General features: G+C 45.3%; 1 protein-coding gene and 1 long non-coding RNA gene across 6 annotated transcripts in view; one reads left to right on the top strand and one right to left on the bottom strand.

Annotated features, from left to right (window-relative positions):
- The window catches only part of LYN (LYN proto-oncogene, Src family tyrosine kinase), a 110,651-nt gene extending 106,781 nt beyond the window's left edge, over nucleotides 1–3,870 (top strand). For 3 of the 5 annotated variants that reach the window (XM_036830002.1, XM_036830001.1, XM_036830003.1), the window contains one exon: nucleotides 2,562–3,868. In XM_036830002.1, the coding sequence (XP_036685897.1) occupies nucleotides 2,562–2,764 (203 nt within the window). In that variant the 3' untranslated portion in view covers nucleotides 2,765–3,868. Of the gene's footprint in view, nucleotides 1–2,561 lie in introns of all 5 variants that reach the window. The other 2 variants (XM_036829999.1, XM_036830000.1) reach the window with 1 other exon arrangement.
- On the bottom strand, nucleotides 3,194–10,747 carry LOC118883305. The gene is made up of 4 exons (XR_005016992.1): nucleotides 10,678–10,747; nucleotides 9,163–9,436; nucleotides 4,791–7,767; nucleotides 3,194–4,576 (listed from the first exon to the last, which is right to left on the bottom strand). It is a non-coding gene; the product is annotated as an uncharacterized LOC118883305 (long non-coding RNA).
- Nucleotides 10,748–19,218: the final 8,471 nt, after the last annotated feature.

Below are 19,218 nucleotides of genomic sequence, written 5' to 3'. Positions count from 1 at the left end.
CCAGCACCGGGTTTAATCTTAGGGTTTGGTCAAGGTCTCTCTCCTCTCTTTCTTTCTTCCATCAGACTTGTCAGTTGATAGCCGTATTTTGTTGGTAGATTTACTTGTACATAAAAAGACAGACTTCAGATTTCCTTCTTTTTATTCCTCTTATCAAGTCAAATTCCCCAGGCAGGCTGGAGCGTGCCTGGCCTTTGTCTGCATCATTGAGAGAGTTCTTCGGGGTTAGGAGAACATATAAGAACAAGGAAGAAAAAAATCTACAGTGCAGCAGTGTGGGCCCTAGAAAGGTTTATTTATCTTCTGTGGGCGCGTTCTGACCTTTTGTTGCAACTGGGGCTTCTCCAGGAAGGAGGTGAAAGAGATATTCCTACCCAGCCTTGCAGGTCCAGCTGCTATTTCCTTTATCCTGGATATTAATCCTCCTGCCAGGACCCCAGAACTTTCCCCAACGCCCATGTAGAAGTAAACACGGATATTTCTTCAGAAATTTATCCAAGTGAGCTTGGCTAGTTACAGAAGCCAGAGCACTGCTGAAGCCACCTAATTTATGGAGACCAGAACCCCAATTAAAGAAAGCGATGCAAATCAGCCCCTTGGCTTCAAGCAATGAGAAGCAAGTGAAGTGTTCCAGTTAGAACTTTCCCGTTACACAGATATTTGAAGATGATGTTTCAGAAGTAGACTTGAGCAAAATTAATTCACCATGCAAACAACTTTCAAGAGATCTTAACAGTTATAAGGTTGGCTTGGATCTTTCCATTTCAAAAACAAGGGCTCTTCCAAGACAGAAATAATCGTGTCTTTTTTCAGGGGTTTAAATCCAGGCAGGGCCCTTCAGTCACTGTGTCCTTAGAAGAAGAAAGGTTAGTTAAGGGCAAAGGAGTGCAGAGGTCACTGATTATGACCCACGGTAAGAAATAGACAGAAACCCGCTCCATATATAAAACGAAAGTTTCACAAAACCACACTAACTTTTGCCATGTACAGCGCACTCTGATCTTTTCTATTTTACTCTGTTATATTGGTAATTTATATTTTAAAATACTGGTAGCTCCCCAAAAATCAACTTATTGATCCCAAATGGGTGGTGACCCACAATTTGAAAAACACGGATTTGAGAATAAATTCAAAAGAAGGTTCTGTTTCCAATCAAGTCAAAGACGTTTCCCCTAAAGTGTCTAGTTATCTTTTAGGATCGTTCCCGTGGCCACTAGTGGTAAAACCTCTGGCTATGGAAAGGAGATAACTATGGAAAGGAAATGCTTGGGATGAATGGAGTTCCCCGTGTGCCAGATATTATATGTCTTCTACGCATGAAAACATTCCACATGAGATGCAGCCCCTCACTAGAGGAGCTCATGTCCCTACAGAATAAGGCAGCCACAAAAATAGGCAAAACACCCAGACGTGGGTAAGTCCTGCTAAAACTGCTAGGTGGGCGTGGGTCGATACCCCATTTTAGCACTGGAGGAAAATGTTAGTAAAATGACCTTTTTTTCCTTAAAGCTATTCTCAGTATCAAAGATGGACAGTTCGGCATCTGAACTACCCTGAGACATGTGACCATAGTAAAAGCCGTCCTCCACGGTCAGCTCTCTTGCAGAGCCCCGTAGGAATAGCGGGCGGCCTAGTTCCCTCGCCGGCTGTTGAGATGTGCTCTTTCCCGCAGCCTGGTGGACTCTGCGTCTTCCTGTACTGAAGGCCGGGACCATCTGAGGAGTGGGAATTAAGCAATTGGTCCGGCTGACTTAAGGATCCTGACTTCTTTAAGTACACTTACGATGAAAAGCTAATTTTGAAAAAGTATTGGTATGAGATACTATACGGGAAAATGATTTTTTTGGTATTACAGGTAGAAGCTGGAAAAAAAATACTACAAAAGAAAGTGAGATTAAGTGTTAGGATTGGGCTTGTTCATTCACAAGGTCTGTCAAGTCCAGTGTCCTTTTGTCATTAGAACTCACTTTGTCTTCCATTTACCACGTTTGCCTGTTTTCACTTTGGCAACTGAATGCTGCCTTGATCTCCTTCGTACTAACATTTATTTCATCGCTTACAGAAATTTCCTTAGCCTCTGTACCAGTTTTCAGAGCTGCCAGCACAAAATACCACAAACTGAGTGGCTCAAACAACAGAAACTTATTTTCTCCTGGTTCTGGAGGCCGCAAGTCCAAGATCAAGGTGTCGGCAGGCTTGCTTTCTCTCGAGGCTTGTCCTTGGCTTGAGACAGCTGTCTTCTCCATGTGTCTCCCCGGGCCTTTCCTAATCTCCTCTTCTTATAAGGACACCAGTCAGAGGCAGTTAGGGACCACCCTAAAGGGTTCATTTTGACTTGGTCACCCCTTTAAAGGCCTTGTCTCTAAATGGTCACATTCTAAGGTCCTGGGGGCTAGGAGTGCAGCATAGGAGTTTGCAGGGGAGGGCACGGCGGGAACACAGTTCAGCCCATGGCAGCCTCCGAAGCTTTGCTTCAACCGCTGATGCAGGAGGTGGGCACCCCTGCAGTGTGTGAGCCTGGGTCAGGCTTCTAAATGGTACCTGTGGTTTCTCGGCCTCAGGGAGAACTAACGCCGACGTGATGACCGCCCTGTCGCAGGGCTACAGGATGCCCCGCATGGAGAACTGCCCGGACGAGCTCTACGACATCATGAAAATGTGCTGGAAAGAAAAGGCCGAGGAGAGGCCCACGTTCGACTACCTGCAGAGCGTCCTGGACGACTTCTACACGGCCACGGAGGGCCAGTACCAGCAGCAGCCTTAAGGCGCAGGGGACTCAGGCCACTCACGGGACGGCTGCCTTCCTAAAAGGAAAACGTAACAATCCCTGCTCACTAGTTATTTCCTGGGCTGGGGTCACCGGCCACCCCTGCTTCCCACACACGAGGCTAACACTCAGGAAGAACACCCCCCCATGGGAAAGGATTCTGCTCTCAAGGGCCACTGCCCACCAGCGCGTGGCCTGGCCTGCTCCCCGTGGGCAGTCCGGCCTCGCTAGACCAACATCTGGACACGGGCTTCTGAGAAGAAAACACCTGTCCCACCAAAAGTGCACCCATATCGGCCTCGTGTTTACAAGGGGATGTGTGACTCAGAGGTTCAGAGGCCATTTCAGTAAATCCCAGACAGGAGCACAGCTAAACTCACTTATAAAAGTAAAATAACCTTATGCCTTTCGTGACGCTTCTTTGTATTTTCTCTATGCTTTAGCTTCTTTGTTTAAAAAAAAAAAAATTTACTAATCCAACCTGTTAGATTTTGCAGGTGAAGTCAGAAGCTTCAGTGTCGTTCCCAGATTTCAGTGATCTCCCACCCCCTGAAATCTGAGACTGTTCAATGTTTCCTTTGGTGGAGACCGCTCAGAAACCCAGCTGGGAAGAAGGGGTCTCTTTTCTTGAAAGTGTCACCTGCAAGCAGACAGGGCAGCCCTGTTAAGCGACATGGACCTCCCCCCAGCGGCCGGGGTTTGCCCAGACCACCCTGGAAAGGAGCTTTAGAAACTGCTCTGCCATAAGAAGGAATACTTTTTAATGGTTCAGCTTTTCAATTCCACAATTTCCTGTATCCAGACTTTTTTGGACAATGTAGTTTGGAAGAACAATAAGATTCTGATCTCTGCAGAAACTTCTAGGGCCTTACAAAACATCAGAATTTTCTTTATTGCTTCAAATGATTTTGAATATTGTTTTAGTGATCAAGTATTCATTTTAGTCATACTCTAGGAAGTAAAAGTGCCATATTTGGGGGCTATTTTTGTGATTCAGCAATCTTTTCTAAATTGTGTAAGGTCTGTGTGAGACTATTTATATGAAGATGTGATGGAAAATAAATGAGTCAGGAGGCTCAACTGAGCCACTGGAGCAAGAGAGACACGAGGTTTTGTTTATTAAATTTTTCTACTGTAAGCTTTGAATGGAAAATGCTCTATCACATCACATTTCACTTATGCTGTTGTGTATATACCTAATATTTCAATTTTTGATTTTATTTTAATACACCCGGCCCAGTAACATGAAGCTTTTCACTGGTGTTTAACATTTCCTACTGTCATCAATATAAAAATGAGTACCAGTTGGTGGGGGTGGGATGAGAGGTGATTCCATTAGATACATCCTTTAAAAAATTGTGTACAAGTTCTACCTCCATCCTTTGAGTGTTTTCAGATTGGAGAACTGAGGAGTTGCTGGGCTGGACACCTGATTATCCCTTTATGGGGGCCCAACAGGATTTGTTTTCAAACAGGCTCAGCAAGCACCATTACAATTTCACTTTGTTTGTGTTGCCTAGATGTTGGGTGCCTGGGGAAAGGGGTGGAATATTTTGCTTTCCCTAAATTTTAACTTCTTTTCCTGTGTGATCTTTTTTTTTTTTTTTTTAAAAAAAGGTCCTTTCTAAAACAGTCTAAAATTCTCAATTCACAAGAGCTGTCTTCGCAAAGGTGAACTATTATCATCTAATGCCTGCACAGCTGGTCACCTGATTCGCCACGGTGCATCTTCTACAAACACCCACCTGTTCACGCTTTATTTCACAATCACACACGTGACCCAACGTGGAGAGAAAGTGTAAGGAATCCCTAAAGCAAAAAGAAGTCTCTAAGAAATTACTAAATTCATCTTCACCGTGTTTTTCTCCTCTCAATTCTGCTTCCTTTGGCCATTTTACTTTCCACTGTCCCCCTCGGTCAAGTCTGTGCTCCTTTGCTCCCAGCATCTCCTCCGCCACCTCGGGCCTCCTGGCTTACTCTCAGCCTGTGCCCATACACAGGGCGCTCGGGGGACAGCACGCACCGTGAGGGTTCCTGGCAGGCAGAATCAGGGGCTGGGTAGGTGTTTGTTTAATCTCGGTGTACAGAGGCGTGCAGGCTGGCTTACATCTTCACGTCCCAGGTCACTGAGAACTTGAAAAACGGAATCCTCACCCCCACCCCAAGACCCTGACTCTGTTGTTTTGCCCTGGGGGAGCGGGGAGGGGATGTGTCAGTGTACTTGAAAAGCTTCCCAGTGAATTTAAGGTGAGTATAATGCATGACCAGGCTTGAGAGCCGCCCCCCCGCTTTGACCCATATTGCGAAGTGATCTGCTCAAAAGAAGACCTTCTCTTTCCCCAGGTAGTTCAGTTTCCCTGAGGAGGATGTAGTCAAAAAGGAGGAATAAGGAGGAGGAAATGTGCCTTTTTCCTTCCTTAGGTACGGGACGCTCACAGAACCTAAAGTAAAGCTTGTAGGCCTGACATGTGTCCCGAGGAGGAGGGGACACTTGGTACTTTTGTAGCCCCTCCAAGAAGGCCTCCCGAGGTGCTGTCAGAATCCCACTGGGAAAGCATGTTCAGGCCTTCTTTTAGGGGACACACTATGTACACCACAGATGCCTTGACTCCTGTCCCAAGAGTGTAGAAGGGGGTCAATTAAAGGAGGGGCCATATTTACTTGCTTACACAGTGGGAAAGATCAAGGGCACTGAAACATAAGTATAAGCTCATTTCTCATTTTGCCTGTGGTGAAGGCTTTCCCTTTGCTCAAACAAACTACATCCTGGGCAGTAGCTGCTGAAAGGTACTCAGTAGCAAAACACCAGCATCTGACAAGCTTCACTGAATTAAAACAATTGCTCAGCCCCCCACCCTTATGATTTTAACTGTCACGTTCCACACCCAAGCTTCCTGTGTTCTCTGCCCAGAGCATCTCTCAGATGAGCTCACACCACCCACCTTTCCTCTTCTGCTGGTTGAATGAGACTTTAGTTCTCTATCTCTACACTTTGACTACCTGATGAACTGAGGACACCTTGCCATTCTTCCTGATGGGAATGACGACTATAAATACACAAAGATACCCATACACCCACCATTCTCTCCTTGTTCTCTTCTGTGCTTTGGCACTTAAAAAAATTACCTTGAACTCACACAATCACTCCTGAAGTTCTGGATGGTACTATCACTATTGCATGGCTGAGAAATCAGTGGCATTCAGGGCCACAAAAGGAATAGATTGGCTTCTCTTCATGTTTTCTTGCAAAATAAAACAAGTGAAATACCCTTACAGTGGAATATTCCTGACTCAGTTGGATATTCTAAGTGGGCAAAGGAATTACTTTAAAAATGCCCCACTGGAGTCCACACAGATGTGAGAGGAAATTTCTTCTAAAAATTTTAATTTGGGGAGAAAAGTCATGCAATAATTTAACTCACCATTCACACTTTTTAAAAAGACAACTTACAGAGACTATGCTTTTGAATAAAATGCTTTGATAACATTTGTGCTCCATTTCGTATCATGAAGCTGTATTAAACTGATAAAATTTTATCCCAGAAGGTTCTAATATGATAACTGTGTAGGAGGAAAGCCTTCCAATTTAATTTCCTGTGTTCTTAAGAATCTAAATACTTTGAGTAGGAGCAAGTGCCAAAAATGTCCCAAGGCTCCCAAGATGGCCACCGAGTGATAGTGAATATTTCCCTTAAATCTGGAAATGATGGGGGCAGTCTTGGTGGCCTCCATCTCTAGGCCGTTGGAGAGATTTGTCAGATATAATCTGGATTGGCCAATGTGCAATGTTAATACAGAACTTCTAGAACCAAAGGTGGCTTTATTTACAGCACCAAAAGTCAATACCGTGTCACAAAGCAAGAAAACAATCTGTGAATTTTTTAAAATTACACTTATGCTGGGGCTCAGACAAGTCCTTAAGCCCTCATCTGCTACCCTCAGGGTCAGATGTGTTTTTGATTTAAGGTTTGTTTTTTGTTTTTGTTTTTATTTAAAAGGTTAATACAATGAATATGCTGAATATTTGGTGGCAAACCCTCAGTGAACACTAGAGAAGAAACCATTAATCAAATAAAACATTTCTGCAGAGAAAAATGCCTGAATTCATAGGAAGTGGGATGAATATAGCCTATAAATAGCTCTGGATCAGGTTTTACCACCAAATGAATTCTTGAAAAACTTGGGTTGGAGTATTTTGGGCTTTTGCGGCGAAGGGGACGGGCCAGAGGGCTAGAAGGGCAGGCAGGACCTTTCAGTGTCAGTGGTGAGTCCAGTTCAAACAGACGACACGGGGGCTGTGGTTACTCAAAACTCATCTGACGCAGCCATGTTCCAGGATGCAAAGTATTTATGCATCTCTTTGAAACAACATAGTCATTAAAATACTCTCTGATCAAATGCACTTCAGGGAGGTCTGAGACTTTGCAGTTCAAGTGAGGAGAGAGGTCTAGTGGTTTTAGTTGCCCACAGAGCTGCCAGTGAGCTGTGGTTGCTGAAATAAAGAGTGCAGTAGCTGGCAAAGGACCACGAACAAAAAGAGATGCTCTTTCACGAAAGTCAGACCACGCGGGAGCGTTCCATTCAACTCTGAGCTCTAGATGGCGGACTCCCAAATCTAAGTGCCCTGAGAGAGTCTCTCTGATGTGGGCAAGCGGGGACATGTGACAGAACTGGGAGCACATCAGACACGGAAGCCTTCAGACTGTCGGTGGGAGCCAGAGCCCAGGTGTTTTGATGGGAGAGATAAATCACTTTAAAACAATTGCCCTGTCAAAGGATTATCTTTTGAATCCTTCTTTGTAAGACAGTTTTTCCCCAAAGGGGATCATCACTCCTAGTCTCTTTTTTGCCCATGTACTTAGTTTTGAAGCAGGTTCTCCATGGGTTAATAGTGGTCATTCAATACGTGCTTTGCTGAACACGGTCCTGAGCACAGTCTCAGACGGCCGGCTTTAAGGGGGCAGGTGCAGAGATGACAGCGCAAGTGCAAGAAGACTATTCTAAGGGAAAAAATAGGTACAGAAGGTGAACAAGGTCATTCTGAGGAGAGACCGCAGGGCTGGTTACAAGAACAGGCACGGAGGTAAAGCAAAAAGGCTTCATAAAGAAGTGACATTCAGGATTGGCTCTGAAGAGGGACCGAGCGCCGGCAGCAGCAGCAGAGGCTGCAGGGAGTTTCAGAGAAAGGCTGCGGGGGGGAGGTGGGGCAGGGACGCCGGGGGGCTTCAAGGACAGAGCCCCCCAGACGGGTGGAGCTTGGCGTGATTCTCAAACTTGAGAGTGTCTCAGAATCACCTCCTTATCACAAATCCCTGCCTCCTCATCCCCCGCTGAGATTCTGGTTCTGGGCTGGAGGTCTGGGGAGGGGCCCGAGAACGGCAGCTGATACGCCTGGTCCTGGGCCACCTTCGCTCTGCAGGGGGGCAGCGCAGTCAGTGGGGACGAGGCCCCATGAGGAGAGAAGGTGGAGGCCCAGGTAAGCCATGCTGGCAGCACTATGCACTTGAGAGCCTGGGGGCGGGGGGCTGGCCTAGCTCAGAGCTGATGCCCGTGGCCGGTGCCCGTGGACGGCGGGGCCACACCACCTGCCTCCTGGCCCAGCTCTGCTCACTGAGCTCAGCTCCCAAATAGGCGTAAGATTAGAACTCACTTCATGTGGTTGCTACAAGGAATGAACGCAGTAACATCTCGTTATGGGTCAGGCACACAATTAAGTCAACGTGTTCGGGAAATAAAGACGTGATGAAGTCCAGTCGGCCAGCAGTGTGAGGGATGGATGGGCAGGAAAGCCCCCGAGCAGGCAGCTACAGCAGGAAAGTGGGGAAAGGCTAAGCTCCCAGACCCCCCAGGGCTGCTCTGGGGGACCCTGTGGACGCAGACCACCGCCCTGACCCTCGCCCGGCGCCCAGAGATCGGGTTTCTCTAGATTGGGTGGGTTTTTTTTAATTTTTAGCAACCTCCCCCATCTGTGATATTGATTTAAATATTCAAATTATAACCCTGAGAAACTCAGCTAGGGAATTAGATTTGGGGGTTGGCAACAGTTATGGGTTGACTTGTGTCATCCCAGAATGGTATGTTGAAGTCGCAACCTCCAGGACCTCAGAATGGGACCTTGTTTGGAAACAGCGTCAGTACAGATGTAATCAGTTAAGCTTAGATGGTGTCCCAGGTAGGCCCCTAATACCAGACCATCGTGGGAGGAAACAGAGCACACGCAGAGGGAGGGCCGTGTGAAGACACCCGGGAACATGGCATCTGCAAGCCAAGGAGAGGCTGCGCAGAGCTTTCCTCATGGCCTCAGAAGGTCCTCCTGGTGCCCTGGGAGGAGACAGCATCGCCCAGAGCTGCCTGCCCTGGTCACCTGCTGACACCGGAAGCTGTGCCCTGCTCACCTCTGGGGACGCTCCTGCCCCGGCCTGGAATCTTCTGGGACCTCTATCAAAGCCAGTGGGTAGTTTGCCAGGGCTGCTGTAACAAGCACCACACACAGGCAGCTTAAACAACAGTCATTCACTTCTCAGAGTTCCGGAGGCTGGGAGTCCAAGATCAAGGTGTCGGCAGGGTGGGCTCCTCCTGAGGCCTCTCTCCTGGGCTGGCAGACGGCCGCCTTCTCCCTGTGTCCTCACTTCGTCTTCCCTCCGTGCACATGTGTCCTAATCACCTCTCCTTATAAGGACAACAGTCACATCAGATGAGGACCCACCCTCACAGACTCATTTTAACTTCGTTACCTCTGTAAAGACCCCATCTCCAAACACACTCTGAGTTACTGAGGGTTAGGTCTTCACCGTATGAAATTTCGGGGGACACAAATCAGCCATAACACTCAGTCTTGGGAACTAGAGAGCATGAGCTAGAAAGGTGAACAGATGACATCCAGCTGCACCCAGCGCGGGGCCGGTTATGAACCCAGGCTTACCTGGGACATGTCAAAGCCGGCTCACCACTCGAGTCCTTCCTGCAGCTGCCAAGGGGCCGAGAACCCCACACAGCCTGGCCTGGCGGCTGGCACCGCCCATCCAACCTAACCCAGGACGCCCAAACCTCTCAGAGCCTTGGCTCTCCCCAGTCCTACCCTGCCGTGAGCACGGGGCCATGGAGGCGAGTGCATCCGGTCCCCAGTGGGCTGTGTGCTGGGGTCAGCGGGAAGGGCTGTCACCAGAATCACTGCACAGACAGACCACGCTGTGAGGCCAAGTTTACCAAGACGCGGGGTGTGGGGCTTGCAGGAGAGGGCAGGAGAGGGCAGGAGAGGGCAGGAGAGGGCGGGAGAGGAACGGCCCAGGAGAGGGCGTGCCCGCTGAGCCCACCCAGGGCCCAACAGCCCCAGAGGGAGGAGGAAACGGGACAGAGTGGGCCCTGCAGCCAAGGTGATAACCTCGGGGCATCTTTGCTTCTCGTGATGGGAAAACGCAAGGAGCACGTGGGTGTCTGTCCACGGTCACGTGCACACGCACACACACAGGTAGCGGTTATCGTGGGAAGCCGTCATCTTCCACTGCACCTTTACTCCAAGGGACATGTAAGTATGCCAAGCTTTTTTTTCTTTTTCGAAACATAGCTATTTTGGGAGACAGAACACTTTCCTATTATTTTTTGCCACAGTCCTCAGAAACTGTAGTATTTTGTTGTTAATGCCATTTAAAATGAGTTCCATTTCCTAAAGAAGCCAGAACTCGTGGACGGGAAATAGGATGAATTAATCTCCACTATGGGAAACGTATACCAACAAAATACCAGCTATTCATTCATGTATTCAATCAACGGCTAGCTATCGATTACCTGCCCTGTGCCAGGCACCATGCTGGGTGCTGGACTCGTTGGAATGTACTTCATTTTGAGGACACCCGGACCAGAACATCCCCCCACCCCGCTCACATCCCGCAGTCATTTACGCTGTCACTTACCTCTCTGAAGAGCAGCTCCCCATCGGTCAACAGCTTTAAAAATGTCCCAGCCGTACTCCAAAGAGCTGCTCGGGCCTGTAGTAGGAAAGAAAGAAAAAGAGAGTGTGAAAAACTTAAAAATCAGAAGAAAACTCTCAACTCCAAAGAATCAAATCAGGGACTTCCCTGGTGGCGCAGTGGTTAAGAATCCGCCTGCCCATGCAGGGGACACGGGTTTGAGCCCTGATCCGGGAAGATCCCACATGCCGCGGAACAACTAAGCCCGTGCGCCATGACTACTGAGCCTGAGCTCTAGAGCCCATGAGCCACAACTACTGAGCCCACGAGCCACAACTACTGAAGCCCACGCGCCTAGAGCCCGTGCTCCACAACAAGAGAAGCCACCGCAATGAGAAGCCCGCACACAGCAACGAAGACCCAACGCAGCCAAAAATAAATAAATAAATTTATATATAAAAAAAAGAATCAAATCAGAATAAATATTTTTCTCCTTGTTAGTCAGTAGTGTGACAAAGAAGCCCTTTGAGGAGTGAATTCACACATATACAAATTTCTGGGACAAGAGCTGTGGATGAGAAAAGAGGGTCCCCTCTCCAGGAGGACAAAACTGAAGTAGGAAGAAGTGAAAACCCCTCAGGCTTCTCACAGGAGAATCAGGGGTGAGGATTCCCCGCCAGACACACAGCCCCAAACCAACATCGACAATGTGCATGAGGTTTAACATCTGAATGTGAATCCCCACAATGAAACTCCCATGTTTATTACACCACGTAATGCAAAACAACGGCTGGATGCTCTCCTTTGAGAGAAAAATAATTTTAAAACAAAAAAGGACAGAAAGAAATTTCTTTTTATTCTTTTAATGTACAGCCTCCTTTCAAATGTAGGAGTCTAGCTTCTGGTGTTTTCAGGTACCTGTGTTAACTTTTTAATGAACATTTTGGACAGCACAGTAGTGTAGTTAAGCAGAGATCTTAGGGAAATATATGAATTCTCACTGTTCTGCCCACTTATGAGAGCTCTTGAGGGTTTAGGTGACTAGTACCACTCAGGATGTGGAGTCCCCTCCTCCCGTCCTTTCTTGAATTAACTTGAATTAAGTCGGTTGCATAATTTCTCAGTAGAGCAGTGAGAATTCATGCTGAGAAGGGTGACACCCAGGCTCTGAATCAGATGTCATTTCTATGAAAAGCTTTATTTCTTAATAATCAGCTCATTTTGTTTAGCTTTTCAACCAATGACCCCTGCCTTATTTGCATAGTCTGGACAATATCTTCCCCTTTCTTTCCCTGGGTTAGCGTCATACAATTTGCCCAATTTTGTAAAATCTAATTATGAATCAAGGGCTTCAAAAATATTGCTGCTCTTATTGGACCTAGCTCAACTTCTAGAATTCTTAAATATGTGAAATAATGTAAAAGTGCTTAAAGACCTTATAGGCTCAAGTGTACTCATTTCATCGCTATATATAATTCCAAAATATTGAAACAGATAATTTCAATAGATAACTTATTCAGTCCCTATGTGTTAAAGGCCTGCTCTGCATCCAGAATTATGCACTAAAGATACTTATGAGCCAATTCAACTCTAAAGGCAAGGTTAATCGAACGATGGAGGACTTTTTAAGTGATATGTACATAATAAAATAGAAAAATATCCATGATGTATTGTTAAATAGAAATAATCAGAATACGAAATTATTTACAAAGAACGAGTAGAGCTGTTTTTTAAGGAGGAAATGTCAAAAAGTATGCAAAATAGTAAAAATGAGAGAAGAAAAGAAACACTTTAAGGGAACACACGAATAACAAAGATTGAATTGGGCTTTTTCCCTTCTACTTTCATGTATCTTTCAATTTTCATTATTAACATATTACTCCAATAATGGAAAAGAGACATGCTCACAGAATAACGGAGCTAAATCCTATTTGTAGACTGAACAGAATCTATTTAAAAGTTTAAAAGTTGCTTAAAAGAAAGAAACCACACTGATGGGGGCATATGGGGGTATGTCAAAGGGACACAGAAGCCAGCTGAAAGATCTCCCAAGGGCCAAAGCTGGAACAATTTGAGTAACAAAATAAAGTAGTACTGGGTTATAAACCAGAGGGTAAAATAAATAGTCATGAGTTTACACTGGTATAAATAAATAATTCCGTAAATAAATGGAGGAGAATCTTCTTCCCATGCAGAAGATTTCCAGACAATTAATGTAGATACTCTGCCTTCAAAGAGGTAAAACATCACGTCCCCTCCTTAAGTGTGCACTGTGCAAAGTGACTTGCTTCCGAGGAAAAAGTACGGAAAGGGAGGGAAAAGGTACCTTGATGGTGGGGAAACCCGACAAGCACCCCTTCAGCCGGGCGACCAAGGTCAACATGCACAGTGACTGATCATATCAACGGCGTGACACCAGGTGATGAAACAGCCCGGCACCTCTGTGGTCCTCCCCCACCAAATCCATAACCCGGCTCGATCACCAGAAAAGCATCGGACACATGCAAACTGAGGGGCATCTTACAATATTCCCAACCAGTAGCCTCAGGACCGTCAAGGTCATCAAGAGGAGCTTGAGGAGACAGGACGGCTACATGTACTGTGGTCATCTGGATGGGATCTTGGTACAGAAAAAGGATATTAGGTAAAAACTAAGGAAATCGGGATAAAATCTGGACTTCAGTTAATAGTAAGTTATCAACATCAGTCCGTCAGCTGTGACAAGTGTTACAGGATGTTAATACTGAGGAACTGGATGCAAGGTGTACTAGTTTTGACATGTTTCTGTAAATCTAAAACTGTTCTAAAGTTTATTAGCAACAACAACTGAAAGGTAAACAAGTTCCTTGTGTCTTGGTACCCGGAAGCCATAGTTACCAACCTGTCATTTACTCAGAGTTGCGTTATTCAAGAAGTCCAGTTTGTTACAAGTGTAGGTGCTTATTCATAAAGTTAACACTTCATTAAGAACAGAAAGTGAAGGGAGTATTTTTATCTGACTTCTGGAAAACACAAAATAACACACATATCCCTGACAAATGGGTTTAAAGAGACGCTAGGTCAATTCTAGCCAATTCCTGCGGAAGACAGCGCCACCTAGTGTTCCGTCACGTAAATGAACCAGTGGTAGTTCTGGTTACTTCTCTTTCGTCGGCTATACATTACCTTAAATCCGAATTCAAAACTGAAAAGAAAAATGAAATGGAAGCACATTTCCCCCATCCCTCCCAGAAGTCCTTTTAATACCAAATGACTTGAGTAATCAAATTGCAATAACGTGGTTTCATTTATAGCCTCAGCCTAGAATCTTTCTGTTTATAAGATAAAGGCCTGATTTTCAAAACTTCAGTCCACTAATAATGTGCATGAAAGATATCATATCAGAAATACAAACTGATGAAAAAGTGTAATAATATAGCTGCTTTTAACAGTTACAAAATAACTTAAGCCTTATGAGATAGCAGCTCTTAATTCCAAGTGTCAGTTCTAAAAACCATAAAGCTATATATTAATATTGTGTTATTTAACCCAACACTTACATAAAGTTTCCTTGTTTAAAAAGTCCATGCTTATATTAATATCAGATTGTTATTCATAAAGTTATACCTTTATTAAGAATAAATATTAAAAGAGGAAAAATGGGGTCAATTATGGTCTAAAACGTCTCAAGGGAAAAACCTCAAATGATTAATTAACATATATTGGTTTTAAACCTGAATGTTTTTTCAAAATGTGTCATAGCAAACACAGCTGAAATAACTGGCACCTTTCAATTGCAAATAACCAAAGTAGCAGTTTGCCTAGAATATAAATGGCAAAAATTTATTCCCCCCACTAATTTCCTATGTACTTCGCATATAGAATAGATGGAAAAAACTCCACTTCACTTATTAATTTGATTGACACTCCTTGCCCTCTTCTGACCACAAAGGCATGTTAAGTTAGGCCCCCGAAGTGATTATTTCTGTCTGTCATACCTTGGATTAAGAGATATGTCCTTGGATAAAGAAGTCATCTTCCATAATGGAAAAGAATGTGAAAAAGAATATGTATATATAACTGAATCACTTTGTTGTACACCTTGGAACATTGTAAATCAGCTGTACTTCAGTTTAAAAAATAAAAAAGAAGTCATCTTCCAGTTAAGATTATTTTTGCTTTTGTTTTTCAGATTTCACTAAGATTTAGTTAAGAGGGAACTTAAAGGCCCTGTTAACAATTTATCCAGGTTATAATTTATTCTAGCTTTTTTCGTTTGTTTTTTCACACAGAAATTTCCCTTAGCTTTGGGGCTTAATCATTTTCCTGACACCATGCCACTGACTGTCCAACTTAAATGATGGTACCTGAGGCGTGATGTGACAGCTGGCAATTTACCCCATCATAATAGCTGATGTCTTTCCCCTGGGAATATTATAACTAACCAGCTACCAAACAAACAAACAAAACCCAATAGTGAAATGCAAAACGCAGAGCAGAGAGGCGTGGGTTATTTTCTCCTGAGGAGAGATTTCAGCCTGCATGGTCATACAGCACAGCACAAGGATTTGGGCAAAACCCTGAGGCTCCGTCGGCCTTGTGATCGCTGGGAACTGCCCCCCTCTTCCTGGGAAGCGTGTGTGCCCCGCCGGACACCGTGGCTCTTGTGCGGGGCCCTCACCTGGGATCCGGCTGCAGAGGCCCAGCCGGAGCCTCCCCCTGCCCTGAGCCCACGCCAGGTTCTCTGGGCTGCATCTAAACAGGTGACACTCAGGAGATGAAACAGGGGTGGTCTCCCCCTGGTCCAGAAGGCAAAAGCCGAACGCTTTTCCTGGCGAGAGAAATGAACAGAACGCGAAGCTGCCTCACCCAGGGGTGAGTCTGGAGCAGAAACCAGGACTTAGAAACGGAGTCAGCGGCCTGATCCCGCAGCGGCTCTGGCCTGGGCTGGGCACCTGCCCGCCGGGCTCTAAACAAACAGCGGGGATTTGGCTAAAGAGGAGACCCAGGACCAACAGGTGAGCCGCGACAGGGCGGCGGGCAGAAGGCCCCAGAGGTCCTGGCCCAAGGGGCTGGGTGCTTGCTCCTGCCAGCACGCTCTGGGCAGTTACCTGAAGTCCTTCGGACACGCTTTCCTTTCACGACAGGAACGGATCAGAACAACCATCACATTGGGTCCATGGCTGAAGCGGACCAAGGTCAGCCAGGAGACAAGACCGGCCCCTGTTACACGAAGGAAAACACCTTCGACACCCAGGCCCTAGAGGAAGAATAGAGCCTGGGTCTTACGATGATCAAACACGGACAGACGTTTATTTTATGGCAACACAGGTTTTATGATTCTGAAGATTTTGCTGTTTTCTCCTCCAATTCTAGGACGTTACAAAGACAGCACTGGAGCTGCTGTTACCTGTCTAATAAAAGCTGGGAATCTGTGCATTCCTTTCAGAGTCTGTACCGTGAATGCTCTGTACTGTGTTGCTTTTCACAGATTTAAGGGTCTCCTAGCATCAGAGTCTCAGGACTTTGAGAGGGTGGGAAACAGGCCCCAGACAGGCCAAGGAGAGGCGGCTTTTCCTGGGACTAAGCACCAGGAGAAGGAGCTGCCTCCAAGATCACCTCCAGCAAAAACAGACACAGAATGACCCTGGCCGGGGCTTTAACAGGAGCGGGCTGGAATCTTCGTGGTGCTGGGAAGGAACAGCCTTTCGCTGCGCTAAGATGTTCTCTCGCAGGATAGTGGGTCCTCGGTTAGGAAGACAGAATGCATCCCTCTGTGCTCTCCTGAGAGAGTGAGGTTTCAACAGATACACCCCTCCCTGCAACTCCCAACAGCAAAAGGGATGGTGAGTTTAGTTGCATTTTCTCTGAGAAACGTCCATTCACAATGATTATAAGTTGATTTTAAAATAAATGAAAATTAGAGACAATAAAAATATTTCCCTGTTGATTGAATGAAGTAGGATTTCGGTTTTCATGCAGCTCCTCGCCATTTTGCTGTATGGCAACTTCAGCAATTGTTCATTGATTTTGCAGAATTGTATACGTCACTGTAATTAGAGTAGATTTGAACCATTTTCATGCCTTTCAGTGCCATCTGTAGGTGAGTTGAGGTCACAGAGATTTATAATTGAATCGAGTCTGGAGTACACGTCACCGCAGGTGTGAACTCAATTCCCCATCAACTTCCCCAGGGAAAGATTCATGACCAAGGGGTTATTTATTAAATTTTCAAGTAAAAAAAAAAAAAAATCCCTCAGGAATCTCTTCAAAGTTGCAGTAAAATTGTGCAATGCTTTAAATTCGCTCTAATAAGTTTCATGCCAATCCTGAGTCCCTGGGATTCATAAAAACACATATAGTGTGCTGTGAGTTCTGGAACCTTCTGGAGAACGGAAGGGACGTTCTCCAGGAAGCAGGCTGGGGAGAGAGGGCAGAGAGGGTCCTGAGGGCTGGTTTAAATATTCCCGCCAGCTTGGCATCCCGTAGCTTCTGCTTCAAGGATCTTTCTGGTTGTGACCAACTCTCCAGATTTGGGGCGGGCGGTTCGCCCTGTGGCTGCAGTTCTCAGATGGGTACAAGGAAATTCTTCGATTTTCCATTTGTCCAGATTTTTCTTGTCGTAGGAGGGGAATAACGACTTCTGAACTCTTTACCTGTCAGGGCAGAAACCACATCAGCATTCTGGATCACCTTGGCAAACACGGCTCTTAAACAATGCCGCAGCTAGGAAATTAAAAATAGAGAAAGAGGAAAATCTACTCTTCTGGTTGCAATTGATTTTCATAAGGCCCATCTGAAGAAACATTTGAGAACCAGATGAAGAATATCTTTGAAGTGGATTTGGAATTAAGCAAAGCAGAAAGGAATCTCCTAACAGTAGGGTGACCTTATAACTTAGCATCCAAACTAGGACATTTTTGAGAGTAAAAGGGAGAGGTTTCATTAATTACATGGGGAAAATTCGTGCATCTCCTTGGATTTTAAGTACTGTCTACATTTATTTAAAGATGAAAAATAAGTTAGCATCTGTTATTTACTAGAGCTGCTTTCTAACAAAAAAAACTTGTTTTATTGAGTGTTACTAGATTCTTTACTGTAGTCACTTTCAAATAAAAATCCTGGCACTTCTCCAAGGTTGTCAATGCCAGTATTCTCAGATCTTTAGTCAGAATTAAAACAATAGAGAGTCCTCTTACGATTACGGAGTATAACACCATTCCTACTAATGGTGCTCTATAGTCACGGGAGGAAGTTCGCATCACATCCATTTAGGATTAGGGAAAAACTATTTCTCTTTAATATAATCATAGAATTCTAGAATTCAAAGCTGAGATCTCACTTAGTCTCAACCTTGACATACCAGGCATCTAAGTCCCAGAGAGGTCAAATCACTTGCTCAAGGACAAACAAGAAGGAAGAACAGAAGTGGAACCCACGTCTCCCGATACAAAGTCCTGTGCACTTTTCAGCTCCACGTTGTGTGCATGTTTGCATATATGTAGTCACGACGTGCCCACTGCTGTGAGATTCTCATCACAGACTCTGGCTTTCTTTCATGCTGCCTGGGATGTAATGATCAGAATCTTCCTTTTTTGGACATCTTCCATTTCATTTGTGGATTTCTTGGTCTATCACTTGGTGATATTAATTATAGTAAAAAGACTCTGTATAAGATCTACCCTCGTAACTGATTTTAAAGTGTCCGATGCAGTATTATTATCTATCGGCACAATGTTGATCTCTAGAGGGCGTTCATCTTGCATAACTGACATTTTATACGTTTCACTAGCAACTTCCATTTCCCCCTCCCCACATCCACAAATAGCCACAATTCTATTCTTTGCTCCCCTGTGTTTGACTGTTTTGTTTTTATTTTTATTCTCTGATTTTATTTCATGCCAATACTGTGGAATTTAAATATTTTTTGTCCTGTCTCTGATGTGATTATCTAGTTTTGTTCCTTGTTTCCTGTGTTTTATTTTTTGCATCTTGTTCCTGTTTCGAAGGCCTTGAAGGCATTGGGGCTCGGGGAAAATCGTTTCTAGTTTAGAGTCTGATATTGTGAGGGAAGTTTTTCACATCCAGACAGGGATGTAGCTGTGGTTGAGGCTATCCAGCACCCCTATAAATGGTCAAGCTCTACCGTTTCTACTGCTTGGAGAACGAGGTGAACGTGGGTCTCCTAGGCCACTGGGGATGCTAGCGGGACGTGCACTGGAGATGAACAGGACTTTCTGTCCCTTCTATTCCAACTGGAACTCATTTGAATGAAAAAAATGTCTGTGTGCCAGGCACTGTGTGAATTGCTGCCATGGTTCCAGATGGAGTAAAACACATCCCCGGAGAAAGCACAATCAGCTGCAGTCCACTGGTGGTAGGAGGTGTGGGAGATACACAAGTTAACTCAGGACCAGACTGAATTTGCCATTTACCTAAGAGTGCTATCAGGGGTTCAGTGAGAGAGCGTTTCAGTTCTGACGCATCAGTTATCAGGTTGTCATACAATTCACCTGTCGAAGTGTCTCTCTCCCTTCCACACACAAGCTCCTCAAGGCCGTGTCT

This window comes from Balaenoptera musculus, chromosome 17 (genome assembly GCF_009873245.2).
Source record: "Balaenoptera musculus isolate JJ_BM4_2016_0621 chromosome 17, mBalMus1.pri.v3, whole genome shotgun sequence".
In the NCBI taxonomy this organism is placed as follows: Eukaryota; Metazoa; Chordata; class Mammalia; order Artiodactyla; family Balaenopteridae; genus Balaenoptera; species Balaenoptera musculus.
This window is presented reverse-complemented; position numbering and strand designations above follow the sequence as displayed.